Genomic DNA, 14,210 nt, shown 5'->3' with positions numbered 1-14,210 from the left:
AGCCTAAGATATTCATTTTTGAATTAGCTGTCAGGAGAGTGAAGGCCGTGCACTCATACTTGAGGATTTCAGCGACTCAGCATAACAAATCTTATATTGTAGCTGGAGCAATTTTGAAAACTTCCTTTTTATTTACTTAAAACCACATTGCTGGTATTTAACATCTCTTAAAAATGTACTAATGATCACAATTTTTTTGTGAGACAAGTACAGAGACAGTGGACTTTCTTATTTCTTATTTATTCATTTATTTTTGGGGGGCATTTCTGCCTTTATTAGATGGGGAGAGAGATGCAGCAAAGGGCCAGAGATGGAATCGAGCCTGCGGCTGTTGCAGCAACGACATAGCCTTCGCACATGGGGCACCGGCTCTTCTATGTCAGTTGGAGGGCGCCCCAACAGTGGATTTTCTGTTGCCACACCTCCACCTATAGAGGATATGGACATAATAACATGAACAACTGCACCAATAACAATGCAGTTGATTGAAATAGACGTGCTTTACGCGTTTGCTTACAGTCCAGATTATTTTGGATTGGAGATATCTGCTATAGAGACATCTGTTTTCTCTCTAATATAATGGAACTAGATGGCACTCAGCTTGCGTTGAATTAAGTGCCAACAAAATATGTTTAAAACTCTGCAGCAGTGTCTCTTTACTGAAATCATGACCCAGATACTCAAGATAATCTACAGACCTTGTTGTGAGCAGTTTCATGTAGGAACTATTGTCTTTTTCCAAACTCCACCTACCAACCGTATGACTGCGCAGAAGGAAGAGTGCATCTACTCATGGACAAGAGCTGAGCTAGCAGTAGATGCTTTCTCCTGAGCAGTGAAAGCTGCAGCCTTAATACCTGTGAAATCACATCCAGCATCCTATTAACTGTGCTTCAAGGCACTGAGATAGGGAGTGCTTCTTGTTTACTTCCCCCACATGGTCAAGAGGTTTGCAGCAGCGTCCTTGCAGTCATTAGCCTAATGTGTAAGTGAATTACCCTGATCAGTCTTACCCACTTACAGCATTCCTTGACAAGGAAACTGTGATCAGCGTTATTTTTCAGAGAGAACACTGAGCTGTCCTACATGAATGTGAAAGCAATACTGTAACTGAAGATAATATATGTGAAGATCTGTGGGCAAACTGTCAGAAAGGAATTATGGAAAGAGTTTGATTGGAAAATAAAAAATCTGATATTTTAATACTTCCCTCATTCCCTCATTATGTCATCATATATGAAAGAAACCTCAGTGGCATTGTGTTGGAAAAATAAGGGATCACACACATATTTTTTGGGACAGCCCAATAATTCAGGGGTTTTGGGGAAGCGTTAAGAAAGAAACTGACAAAATCATGGAGGTAGATGTCCCACTACCCATTAATATTTCTGTTAGGAGTAATCCCTAAAGATAGACATAGCACTGATCAGAGGTTTTTACTGAGGATACCTACTGATTGCCTAGAAAAAAATGATAATGATGAACTGGAAAGATGCAAAACCACCAACTATAACCCAGTGGATGCAGAGACTCAGAACAGTATACATGATGAAACGAATGACAGCAAGTCTGCAACTGAAAGATTGTACTATAATGGAAAATCACTCAACATGTCATTGTTGTATTCCTCTGTAACTGAACCTGCTCTGGTGTAAATGCAGCCCCCCTTTGTAATTCTTAGTTTTGTGCTATATATTATATCATACATATTATACATATATTCTCATTATTATATACTTAAGTATATTATTTAGCTTTTATTGCTCTGTGTTACTTTGTTGTTGTTGTTTAAATATAATTTTAAGAGGTCCTGTGTCAGGGAATGTTAACTGTAAAAACTGAACACTAAATAAAAAGTTTAAAAAAAAATCCATGAAACATCCACCCATATGTAATTATTCCACACTTCAAGTTTGGTAAAATCTAAATTTTGTCTTAATAACTGCTTTACAGAGGTGGAAGAAGTACTCAGGTCTTTTAAGTAACAATAGCACAATTTAAAAGATCTGTTACAGGTAAAAGTCCTGCACTGAAAATCTTATACAAACAGGTATTAGCAGCATATTGTACACTCCACCGCTGTTGATTTGAATAGGTGACGTGTGAAACTGGATGAAGGCCAGTCTCATCCTACAGGTATAACAACTGCTTGTGGTTAGCATGGCCGCCCTCCAGGTAGTTCACTTTGACTGCCAAAGGACTTACGGCATTAAGGTGACTTAAGGAGGTAAGTTTACCTGGACATGGATGTTTGTTGGTTGCTAAGTCATTGTGAACTCCACAGATGATAATCAAAATGTGCAGATTTAAAGGAATGAGAGGAGTTTTTATACATAAAGGACATGAACATGTTTTCCCACAAAACCATTTCTTTGTTGCACAAGAAGCCAACCTACTGTAATAATAAATGGTGTCTAATCACAAGCAGCAGTTCAAGAATCAGTCTGAAATGTAAGAATTATCATTTTAATTATAAATTGGTTAAAGAATAATTGAAAGTTAATTCAAAGCTTGGCAAGATTTAATGCTAGATTTGGAACTCAACAGTTTTTGATTCTTGTTGATGACATTCTTGTCAGTAGCAAAAAGCTAAACCAATGTGCACTTTCTTTAATTTTAACTAAAACATCTGTTGCATAACAACACACCAATGTCCGTAATTTTACTGTACTAAACCCGTTCAAGTTACTGGATGAAAGAATACATGTTTACAGCTATGCACAGTTCTTTATTTTTTAAAAAGACAGTCACATATTCAAGATGTGCTGAACACCACCACCACAGACAATAAAGTAAAGCTAAGATGTGACCAAACACTGCAACGAGGTTCATCCTCTCTTCATGATCCCTCCAGCCACATCATCCCATCAGTGACCAACGAGCTTGTGCCACTTTAATTTTGTCCATGGTCCTCCTTCGGCACCAGGACTACTGGAACATGCATTCATAAGTAGGAGGACAGACGGTTGTTGGTGTCAGTGGCTCTGACGCTGCAGTGATCATTGTCAAGTCTGTCACCACTTTCGGGTGCACACAGGTGTCGTCTGAGAGTCAGACCGCCTGGAGTCGGAGCTTATTTGCCGATTCTTTGAACCACCCAGTCCTGCTGGCAGAGGGGACAGCGGTTGTTCTGCTTCACCCAAAGGGACATGCAGCAGTTATGGAAGGAGTGGTTGCACTCTCCCCATACAACTGAAAGAAGATGAAGACAGAGGACACAGGGAGAGACAATGAATTAGTATTAACAGCTTATGTTATACAGAATATTTAAGTATGACCTTATGTATTTCAATGGTTAATAAAACTAATTTACTCTGAGTTTATCTGTGATTTTTATTTCCATTTTAAGATCTACTATTTCGTTCTCTTCCTTAAGGCACAGTCCTTGTTATCTATGTCATCCTTCTGTACAGTCCAACAAGGCAACATGACTCTTGTTTTGTTCTGCAGTTTGCCCTTATCAAACGTAGCTGGCTCAACACACCTGTTAGCAGGTAATTTGATTAACATTACGTTTTAATCACAGATGTGCACTTGTGGGACTTAACTCAGACTGTAGTCACAAATTTTATGAATTTAGACTTGTCAAAATCAAAAAAGACTCAAGCCGTTTGACTTGAAAATACTTGATACTGTCCATCAAGCTAATTTGGGAAGAGAATGATATATAGAAATTTGAAGAGAAAATTATAGATATTTCTCCAATATGAGATGAGATAAATACAGCAACACTGGACAAAACATACAGAGTATATTCTATTTTAGCAGCGTTAAATAGTGCTACATAAACAGTGCAATGTCAGTTTTCTTTTTTTCCTGATTAATTCAGTTGCACCTGTTTTAGGCTGCACAGTGGTGCAGTTGTTAGCATTGTCGCCTCACAGCAAGAGGGTTCCCAATTCTAATCCAATGTGGGGGTTTCTAACCCTTAAGTAGAGGAGCCCGTCTGTGCAGAGTCTGTGTCAGCATGGGTTTTCTCCAGGTCCTCCAGCTTCCTCCCACAGTCCAAAGACATGCGGGTTAAGTTAACTGGTGACTCTAAATTGCCTGTAGGGGTGAATGTGAGTGTGAATGGTTGTTTGTCTCTATGTGTCAGCCCTGCGATAGTCTGGTGACCTGTCCAGGGTGTACCCTGCCTCTTCCCCATTGACAGCTGGGATAAACTCCAGCCCCCAATAGAATAAGCAGGTATGAAAAATGACTGAATGAATGCACTGGTTTTAACAAATGAGTACAAATCTGAAAAATAATTTGTTTTTTTGTAAATTTAATATTTCATTATTCTGTAGGTAAAATGCGATTAAATTTGGTTAATAGTGCACTATGACTTGTTTGGGATTCAGAACTCAAAGTGTTTAGGACTTGTGCCTTGACTAGGGACTTGTGAGTCTTGACTTGGGACCTGCCTGTCCTGATTTAGGACTTGACTTTAGACATGCATGTCTTGATTTGAGGCTTGACTTGAGGCATACATGTCTTGATTTGAGGCTTGAATGCAAAGACTTGAGACGTGCAAAACAGTGACTTGGTCGCACCTCTGGCTATAATATGTTTAATTCAAACAATGCAATGACGCTCTCTATCTATGCAAGCTAATGTCAACCATTTGTTTTGCATGAAACGACTAAGCAGAAGTACACACCCCGCCCTGTGTGATTAGCCATCTGGCTTGGTCAGTGTCTTTGACAGCTCCTAACAAGCTAGCTAATGTTAGCTTGTTGGATAAACACAATATGTTAAATAACCAAATGTTAAGTGTTTAGCGTATTTCATAGCCGACAATATCTTACCAACACAGTCCTCCTGTTTGTTTTCCGCCTGGCATCGGAGACAAGCATCTGCGAATCAAGAAAAACATTTTACAGCTGCACCGCGCCTATGACTTCAGGTATTACTGGTGGCATTAGCCATTCTAGCTACATTAGCCGGTGCCCCAGCTAAGCTAGCTTTCTAACAGTGTCTGTTCCTCGGACTCACCCATCACTTGTACCCGGCAAATGGCACAAGTATCGCACTCAACATCCCAGCTCCACATCGCTACAGCGTTCCACTTCTTTAAGGAAAACATCTTGTCCCCACCCGACTTAGAGCCTGAAGAAGTGTTGTGAGAGAGGACGATCCCCGGCTCGTCGCCGTCATCCATCTCTGCTGCACGGTGTCTGAGCTTAGCCAGGGCTAGCTAAGCTAAACAAAATGGACGAAGCGGTTATGAGCAATGCTAATGCTAACGGGGTTAGCAAACGGCTTGTCTCCATAGCGACGGAAGATGGCGCTGTTATCCAGAATTTAAAGTCTGACTCTTAAAATAACTTGTCACAATATAAACAACACAAACACATTGTAATAAAATACCATCATATGAAGACAGAACAGATAAAAAATAGTAAAATACAAAAGCACAAACAAAGGCTTACGTCATTTCTGCCCCATTCATCTTCTTTCCATGATTGCAACATACATTTGAGAATAAGTTAATAACAAATGGGACTTATGAGGCAATTTTTTCCATCACAGTGGACAATAAATACTATTATAAACATCTGTTTTATTTGTATCACTGTGTGTATCCTTTCTCCTGACTCACAGAAAAAAATTAATTAATTTTTAGAAACAATTAATGATATAGAAGCTGAAACAACACTGTCCTGTTAAAATATAATTTTATCAGAATCAGAATCAGAAATAGCCTACTTTATTGATCCCCGAGGGGAAATTATTTATGTTATAGGTGCTCCTTGCAAGAGAGGAAAGATGTGTGAAAATATAAGAAATTTAAACAATAGTATTTACAAATATATAGTTAAATAAACAGGAATTATTAACAAACATAAAAGTAAATATATATATATATATATATATATATATATATATACATATATATATATTGTAAGTTGAACAAGATTATTTACACAAACAGAATATATACAGTCAGGGTGAAATGGGGTTATTGCACACTCAGAGGGAGGAGTTGTACAGTTTGATGGCCACAGGCAGGAATGATTTCCTGTGGCGCTCAGTGGTACATCTTGGTGGTATGAGTCTCCCACTGAAAGTACTCTTGTGCCTGACCAGCACATGGTGGAGTGGGTGTGAGACATTGTCCACGATAGTTCGTAGCTTAGCATCCTCCTCTCTGACACCACCATCAGAGAGTCACACTCCGTTCCCACGTCACTGGCCTTACGGATCAGTTTGTTGAGTCTGTTGGCGTCCGCCACCCTCAGCCTGCTGCCCCAGCACACAACAGCACAGAGTATAGCACTGGCCACCACAGACTCATAGAAAATCCTGAGTATAGTCCGGCAGATGTTGAAGGACCTCAGTCGCCTCAGAAAATAGAGACGGCTCTGGCCCTTCCTGTAGAGAGCGTTAGTGTTCTTAACCCAGTCCAATTTATTATCAATGTGTACCCCCAGGTACTTATAGTCCTCCACAATGTCCACACTGACCCCCTGGATGGAAACAGGGGTCACCGGTGTCTTGGTCCTCCTCAGATTCACAGCCATATTATTATATATATTATTATATTATATATGTTATATACATATAAAAGTGCCATTGGCAAGTGTTCACTGCTAGCTTGTCATCATGCCTTTGAATTTGGCATTAAATATTTCATATTTGAAAATTAAGTCTTTATTTAAAATCAAACAAAACCCCAGATGACCAATAATTAAGATGTTGAAATAAATCCACATTTATTTATTAATGAGTCGTTGATAGAGAACACCACATATAAGCTGTATATTATTATTATTATTATTATTAGTGATGCGTAGGAAATCCCTCTGGGGAGTCTGATTGTCTGTCAGAGTTTAAGAAAAAAAATCACCCAGTGAATAAGACGTGTACTTTATTTTAAAGTACTGAAACAGGAATGACCATAGTACATTTTTCTGCAACCATATCATGAAAAACAGACGGACAGAGCTGTCCACTTGTGATCAGATTACCAAAGATGCCTGTTAGTACCAGGTCTGAACAGGCTCAAAGTTAAAAGTCATCAAGCAATGTTTAAAACATGGTGAAATGTTTGTTTTGCTTAACCATTCCTAAAGTTTTCTTCCAGTCATTTGGTGTTGCTGTCTGTCGGCAAGTTTGATTCTGTCACTGTCCAGCTGCTGCCTGCACCTTGGTCCTGGATGTTGTGGGACCTCAGGTTAATGACTGGACCTGGGGCTACATTTTCATGGAGAGTACCACTGACCCCATCAACACTTCTGTCACAATACAAGTCAAAAGCCTCCACAGCCAAAAACTGTGTTATTCATTTACAACAGATCATTACTGTATGAAGATTTGCATGTTATAACCTGAAGAGCTAACATAAAATATAGGTATATGTCAATATTGCTTCTTGAAACTTTTTTTTTAACCATATTCCAGTGTTGCTGAATATTGTCATCACTTATGAGGGTTAAGTTTGATCCCTCAGGTTCTAAAATAAGTTCAGAGGACAATACCAGCGGGAACTGTTTGAATGCCACTGCCCGAAACAGATCTGTTGACTTAAGTATGATTGTTTCTCTTTTTAAGGAACAGGATTGAAGATCCACACAGAGAGTCTAACTATCAAACAGTGATAGTGTGTTAGGAGCTATAGAGGAGAGGTCTGACGACTCTGAAAACTTGCTGCAGCTGGTTGCAGAAGAGGTGGCCGAGAAGGTCAACCACACACTGGCTGTTATCACGCAGTTAAACTCTTCCCAGCAATCAGAATATGAAACATAAGAATCTCCTGCCTGGTCCAGAAGTTCCACCTTAACTCCCAATATGAAGAATCCCTGGTCAATGCATCACCTCAGACATCCAGTTGAGGAGTTCAGCACACAGGGTACCAAAGGCTCTCTATCGGAGAGGCAGAGTTCAGACTTCTCGAGTTTTGTTATCCCAGTGTCTCCCACTAGTACCAAAGATGAGATCTCGCAGGGAGAGGACCTATTTTGCTGTGTTTCTTGGTAAGCTGCTGGATCACATCACCCTCTCCACCAAGACATCAGTATTGGACTTTGATGGGATTTTTAAGAATTTGAGGAGGACTGTGGGAAAGACAAGTTTCACTTTCCCACAGACTGTTGGAAACCTCCACCATACCATCTTCAAGAGGCTTTGTCTGCAGTTTGGATCTGCAGAGCTGCTGCAGGCTGCCATCGTGTCTGAAGATATGGCATTCAAGGAGGCAGTTGCCAGGGAATTGGGCAGCTGCAAAGGGCTACACGAAACCCCTCCAGCTTTGTTACAAAGGTTTGGGTTTTTTTTCAGAGGAAAAAGCAACAAAGTCGCTCCAGCCAGTGAGGTTAAAACATTAGTGTCCCACAGTGAAGTTATCCATCTGGAGAATGAATCAATCCGTCAGAACAAACAGAAGTGCCCTGCCATCATCAGGATGTTCTCTGCTGTGGCCAGGATTCTGACCAAGCCCTTCACCAGCAGTGGATCCAACATCCAACATTCAGTCTTTCCCCAAGATCATTTCTGTACTGCCTTCATCTTGAAAAACGATCACTGGTTTTCTCTCTGTAATGACATAAGTTGTTTGTTTTTCAAGATGAACGCACACTTTTAAAAAGGATAAGTTAAGTTAGCTAGTAAAATAAGTCTCAGAGTCAGAGCACTTTCTCTAGAAAGGTTTGATTTTCAAAATTAATAAGTAGGGTATTGACTAATGTGTTTTATGTGGTGGAACAAAACATGAAAGTTAAGCTTGTGTTAACCATAGACCTTATTTCAGACATCCAACCAAAACCTATTTTAACAAAAAACCCTTCTGCTCCTTCGAGATGAGGCACCTGACAGCGCTAAAATGCTAACTCATTTCTGGCTTTTAGTTTAAAAGCAAGTCTTAACCTTTAAAGGTAGCCTATGCAGGATTGTTGAGAAGCCCCTCACTCCAGTTAGCAATTTGGGGCTGTGCTCAGTGTGGGTGGAGTCAAACGTTGAGCGCCATCCTGTGTTAGCAATTCTGACTGTGTTAGCTGCTAGTTAGCGGGCTGCTACCTCCATCATGGGTGTATAAACAGACCGGTTAAGCTGAACTTCATCTCCACCTCACTCCTGGCCTATGGGACCACTTTTGCCATGAGGAGAGTGGCTTGTACCATCTGAGAGGTATCACCTCAACTTCAGCCAGAGCTAACCAGTTAACCCAGCCCCAGGGGTGACAGCCGCTAACTGAGGGTCCATCTCCAAAGTTGCTGTCTGCTCTGCTCCCAGCTAAGTAGATCTCATATGTGGGAGTGAGGTGGTGGGACTATGGGGTGCAGTACGGTCCGTCTCCATGGAATATGGCAATATAGAGCACTGAATTGGATGAATTTTGCATTATCATGCACTTTTCTTGACGAGTCCTGCCCCACAAAATCCCAGAGAAAACAGACAAAAGTCCACAACTTCACATCCAGGGGTATGCGGACACTTGACAAAAGGCGACAGAGGGCTGTGGGAATGAACCCCGTGACCTCCCTCTGGTCCTGTGGCAAAGTCGCAGAGCACGGCCTGGGCCAGAGGTAAAAGAGCACAGCCAGGGCCTGCAGAGCATGTTGGAGAACCTGAGGGAATGCAGGATCTCACACACTTGGATGAGGAGTCTTCAACATGCTCTGCAAGCCTTGGCTCTCCTCTCACCCCCCATGGCTGCCTCTTCAGCCCTGGTAAAACCTCCAGCTTGACTCTCGGCCATCTGGCTCTAACCCACAGCCTATAAACAGCCTGCAGCGGACCCTCGCTGTGCTCTGCTGTTCCGCCAGAAAACCAAGAGGTCAATTTGCAATTGCATCCTTATTTCTTTATAAGCAGCCAATGAGCTATAACAGATTATGATTATATCACAAATATACTGGTGTAATATGTTCTCGAGGTTGCAGGGTTCATTATTTCATACTTTATGAAGTACTGGCATCCATTTTCAGGTGGTGCCGTTGTCAGTCGTGCTTAGTAGTCAAACATTTGCCTCACCTATATTGAGTGGTAATTGTCATTGTCGCCAGTGAAAGTAGAAGTTAAAGCCAACCTCAAATTCACTCTTGTTTGGCATTTCACCTCGCTATATTTGTGTTTTTTGTTGCTGTGTCTCTTGAAACACAGTCTCACCTGAGGGCTGTGATGTTACACGCGTATAAACGTCCCAAAAAATCTAAATAGAATAAGAAAATACAGGCAGAGGTCAGAGTCTGCAGATAAATACACACTGAGAGTGGGTCATAAGTGATGACTGAGAGGGACTTTTCTGTATGAATATATATATTAGGACTGTACCCAAACCAAAACCAAAATGTACCCAAAAGTACACTGTACACTGACTTACATAAATAAATAAGTAAACAACAACAACAGCTTGGGGACAGTTCTGTAAGTGTGTGTTCTCGATGCATGTTTTATGGTTGTAGACAAACTTGACCAGGCTGAAAGATGCATGTTGTGCCAAAGAGCAGATCATTTGTACCAAACAGAGACACTACATTTGAAAGATGATTATATTTGACAGATTGAGACATCGATCGAAACCCACACAGAAATGAAGAGAAAACATTCAGTTATAACTTAAGAGATTGTAATTCACCTTCTCCTTGAATGACGCTTTTCAAATAAGCAGAAAAACTTCCAAATAAAACTTAATTATTTGGGGCCTGCAGTGTCATTTCCTCTCCTTTAAATCACTGGACACAGAATTTACTGATTCAAACATCTGGAGCCAGAGAAAAGCAGGGACGACTCCTCTTTTCTCAGTGCGTCAACATATCAAAAACAGTGATTAATTGCACCATAAATCTTCCCAGTAGAGATTCTTGTAACTATACCCACATGGCTGTAACTGGATTTGACAGATTACCTTGAGGACTGGGCTGTCAGAGGAAAGGATAAAATGTCACTAATATATATGAATTGTTATCCCTCTCTCCTGAGGCTACGTGATGATTAATGATCGCTGAAATGTTTTAGAAAATGAGTCATTTACAAGCCTGAAAAACATTAACATTATCAAAACAAATCATGTTAGCTGCGTGGTACATGGCCTTTATTTATACAGACAAGGCTTGATTAACTTAGGGGCAATACAGGCAGCAGCCCAAACCATGGATATGTTACATTACAGGAGGGACAGGTGGATGTCTGACAACTGTTCAAGATCAACAAACAACAGAAGCAGGTAACATCTCATTAGGACATCTCTGGCTGTGTTTGTGACACCTAAACTCAGTGTTGTGAGCCAAAACATGACCTTTTCCCCAACCCTAGCCAACGTTTTTCTGTGCCTTAATGTAACCAGCGGACTGGTGTTGATATGAAAAGGCCCAGACAGTGGATATCCTCCGTCAATTACGACCATATAACTCGAGCCCCTCTCCCGTGGAGTACGACAGCAAAAGGCGGCCATGTTACATTCTATTCAGAACAATAAATAACAGAAAACATACCTGACAGCAAAAGGTAAAAACAAAATCCTCCCTCAATTATGACCATAAAACTCAAGCCCCTACACAAATTAAGTGAGACAAGAATATGTTAGCATATTATGCAATAAGTTGGGAGGTGGGAGACACCTCTTTATAGGTGGGATACCCCCACAGGTGAATGTAAGGGTACAGAAACTGAGTATCAAATGTTCCACATATTGACTATGGAGGCCTAAGCGTGTCAGGTAATAACAACTTAAACACAGTCAAGCGAAATTACAAATGTTCATTTCAGTACAGAACTTTATGGGTGACACGGTGATGTGGTGGTAAGCACTGAATGGGTGAATATGACTCATGAGTGGTCAGGGGACTAGAGTCTAAGTCACTATACAAGTGCAGGTCCATTTACCATTTGGTGAAACATAAAATGCCAGCATGTATTCAGGTGTTTGGATTGCTAAAGTGCTTTGTGCTTATTTTGTTGAAAACTTACTTGGTTTGCAGCGTTGGACACTGTTGATCATATTATCCTGATTGAGACATTGCACAAAGTGGGCTTATCCGAGCATGCAGTTTTTTGGTTCAGAAATTATATATCGGGTAGATCACAGTGTGTCCAGATGGCAGGGTCCTCATCAACATTTTTGAGGGTTTTGAAGGGGGTACCACAAGGGTCGGTGTTAGGGCCCATTTTGTTTCAATCTATATAAATGATCTGTGCAATAATTTGTCAGATGTCTTCTATCATTTTTATGTAGACGACAGAATGATTTATTGTTTTGCATCATCTGTTGTGCAAGCTTTCACTTTTTTACAGTCAGCCTTTGATGTTGTTCAGGCCCGTCTGCAAAGGCTGAAGCTGGTTTTGAACACTGATAAGACGAAGGTCATCCTGTTTTCCAGGGCTACTGTGCTGTCAAAAAATCTCCCCATTTTAACTTGCCAAGGTACAGCCATTGAGCTGGTCTCGTCCTATAAGTACCTGGGTTTCCATGTTGATGAACGTCTAACTTTCAAGTACCATATTTCAAGCTTAGTTTCTAAACTTAGGGTAAAGTTGGGCTTTTACTTTAGGAATAGATCTTGCCTCTCTCTTGGAGTCAGGAAACGGCTTGTGTCAGCAACCTTTCTTCCACTGCTTGATTATGGTGATGTACTGTACATGCATGCACCAGTCACATGTTTACGTTCTCTGGATACTGTGTATCATTGTGCTCTGAGGTTTGTCACTGGATGCAAAAATCTGACCCATCATTGCACTTTGTACAAAAAAGCTGAATGGTCATCCCTGTTTGTCAGAAGATTCACTCATTGGTTGACTTTTATTTATAAGGCTCTACTTGGTATGGTCCCATCCTATCTCGGAATTCACCTTGTTAGGAATCATGGACATTATAGCCTACGATCCACTGGCTTCTTTACTCTGACTGTCCCTTGTGTTTTCACAGAACTGGGGAAAAAGGCATTTCGTTTTGCTGCTCCCTCTGCGTGGAACTCTCTGCAAGATGAATTAAAACTGTCGGACCTGTTCCCTCTGGAGAGCTCTGTTAAAATTCTTAAAACTAAGGAACTCAAAAGCATTGGGCTTTGTCACTGTTTTTAAATCAGATGTTAAACTTCTTTTAATCTATCCCTGATAATTTTATTTTTATTTATTGTACGATTTTTATTTATTTGTATTACTGTTTGTACTATAAAATTCTGTTGCCTCTTGGCCAGGTCGCTTTTGTAAAAGAGATTCTATATCTCAATAAGCTTTACCTGGTTAAATAAAGGTTAATAAAAAATAATAAAAAAAAAATGTACACCAGAAAACACATAAACAAAAACCTTTCGAACAGGTAATGTACAAAAATAACAAGGCAAATATCAAATACTTTTCATCTTCCAGGATGCACTGAATAGAGGACTAGAGATACAAAACACAAAGACAACAAACAAAACAAAAAAGGCATAACATAGAATAAATTAAGCATTATACTCTTTAAATTAACCATAAATTAATCATGATTGAACATATGTTAACAGAAATTAAAAGATATAGTAAGGCCAAATAAAATATAAAATGTTTATTCATTAATCTATAGGGGTCTTTTGCGCATTTTGAGTCAATTAATTTAACGGACTTGGTGTTAAGTTGAATTTCATCATAGTAGCCAATAAAGATGGGCGGGTTTTAATACATTTTGCTTTGTGAATAAAACAATTGGCTAAAATAAGTAAAATATTGACCATCAGGTCCAATTTTTTATCTGTTAATGACACAACAAAAATAATTCTCTTATGATCTAAAACAGGCATAATTGTGGTTTTCCCACTTTACCATTCTGTAAGATGTGTGTGAGAGCAGGAAATAAAGAGATGTCAGCATTGCAGAAACACACACACACACACACACACACACACACACACACACACACACACACACACAATGTTCTCAAAACCAAATCTTAGTCTTTAAAACTCATTGAAAGGGTAAAAATCATTATTATTTTGTAGTGGATTTCTTTTGGGTATCTGGAGGCTTTAACATCGCTGCTGCTTTGCTGCCAAATAAGGTCTTAATTGTGTTACTTCTGTGCTGACATGTATGTTTCCATATGAATTTGTTTAAATGTGTTTAATTAATTTACGACACAACACTTATGGGAGAGAAGACAGTTGGAAAAACATTTCATAGAGAGATATATGATCATGGGGTCAAAAGGTGACCAGTGGCTAATTTTTGCTTCCTGTGTCCCACCGGCCATGTAACCTCCCACTGATGAACATCTGTCTCAACAGGAGATGTGTTCAGTGTTATTCACTACATCA

General features: G+C 40.0%; 2 protein-coding genes across 2 annotated transcripts in view; both read right to left on the bottom strand.

Moving 5' to 3' along the window:
• The window catches only part of rasa2 (RAS p21 protein activator 2), a 346,877-nt gene that overhangs the window by 243,441 nt on the left and 89,226 nt on the right, over positions 1 to 14,210 (bottom strand). The gene's annotated exons all lie outside the window — the stretch shown is intronic.
• Positions 2,708 to 5,193, bottom strand: rnf7 (ring finger protein 7). Its single transcript, XM_049575955.1, has 3 exons — positions 4,978 to 5,193; positions 4,791 to 4,838; positions 2,708 to 3,192 (listed from the first exon to the last, which is right to left on the bottom strand). Exons 1-3 carry the CDS (start codon positions 5,141 to 5,143, stop codon positions 3,074 to 3,076), a joined length of 333 nt encoding a protein of 110 aa, XP_049431912.1. The 5' UTR covers positions 5,144 to 5,193; the 3' UTR covers positions 2,708 to 3,073.

The sequence above is a fragment of the Epinephelus fuscoguttatus genome, linkage group LG5 (assembly GCF_011397635.1).
Source record: "Epinephelus fuscoguttatus linkage group LG5, E.fuscoguttatus.final_Chr_v1".
In the NCBI taxonomy this organism is placed as follows: domain Eukaryota; kingdom Metazoa; phylum Chordata; class Actinopteri; order Perciformes; family Serranidae; genus Epinephelus; species Epinephelus fuscoguttatus.
The sequence above is the reverse complement of the archived record's forward strand: the minus strand, read 5'-3'. Positions and strand labels throughout refer to the sequence as shown.

Bases quoted from the DNA above. Each gene is read 5' to 3' on its own strand.
- rnf7 (XM_049575955.1), bottom strand. From the start codon at position 5,143: ATGGATGACGGCGACGAGCCGGGGATCGTCCTCTCTCACAACACTTCT. The intron at 4,839-4,977 runs GTGAGTCCGAGG...CTTGATTCGCAG, and splicing joins TTGCCGGGTACAAGTGATGG to ATGCTTGTCTCCGATGCCAG. The intron at 3,193-4,790 runs GTAAGATATTGT...ATCTTCTTTCAG, and splicing joins CAAACAGGAGGACTGTGTTG to TTGTATGGGGAGAGTGCAAC.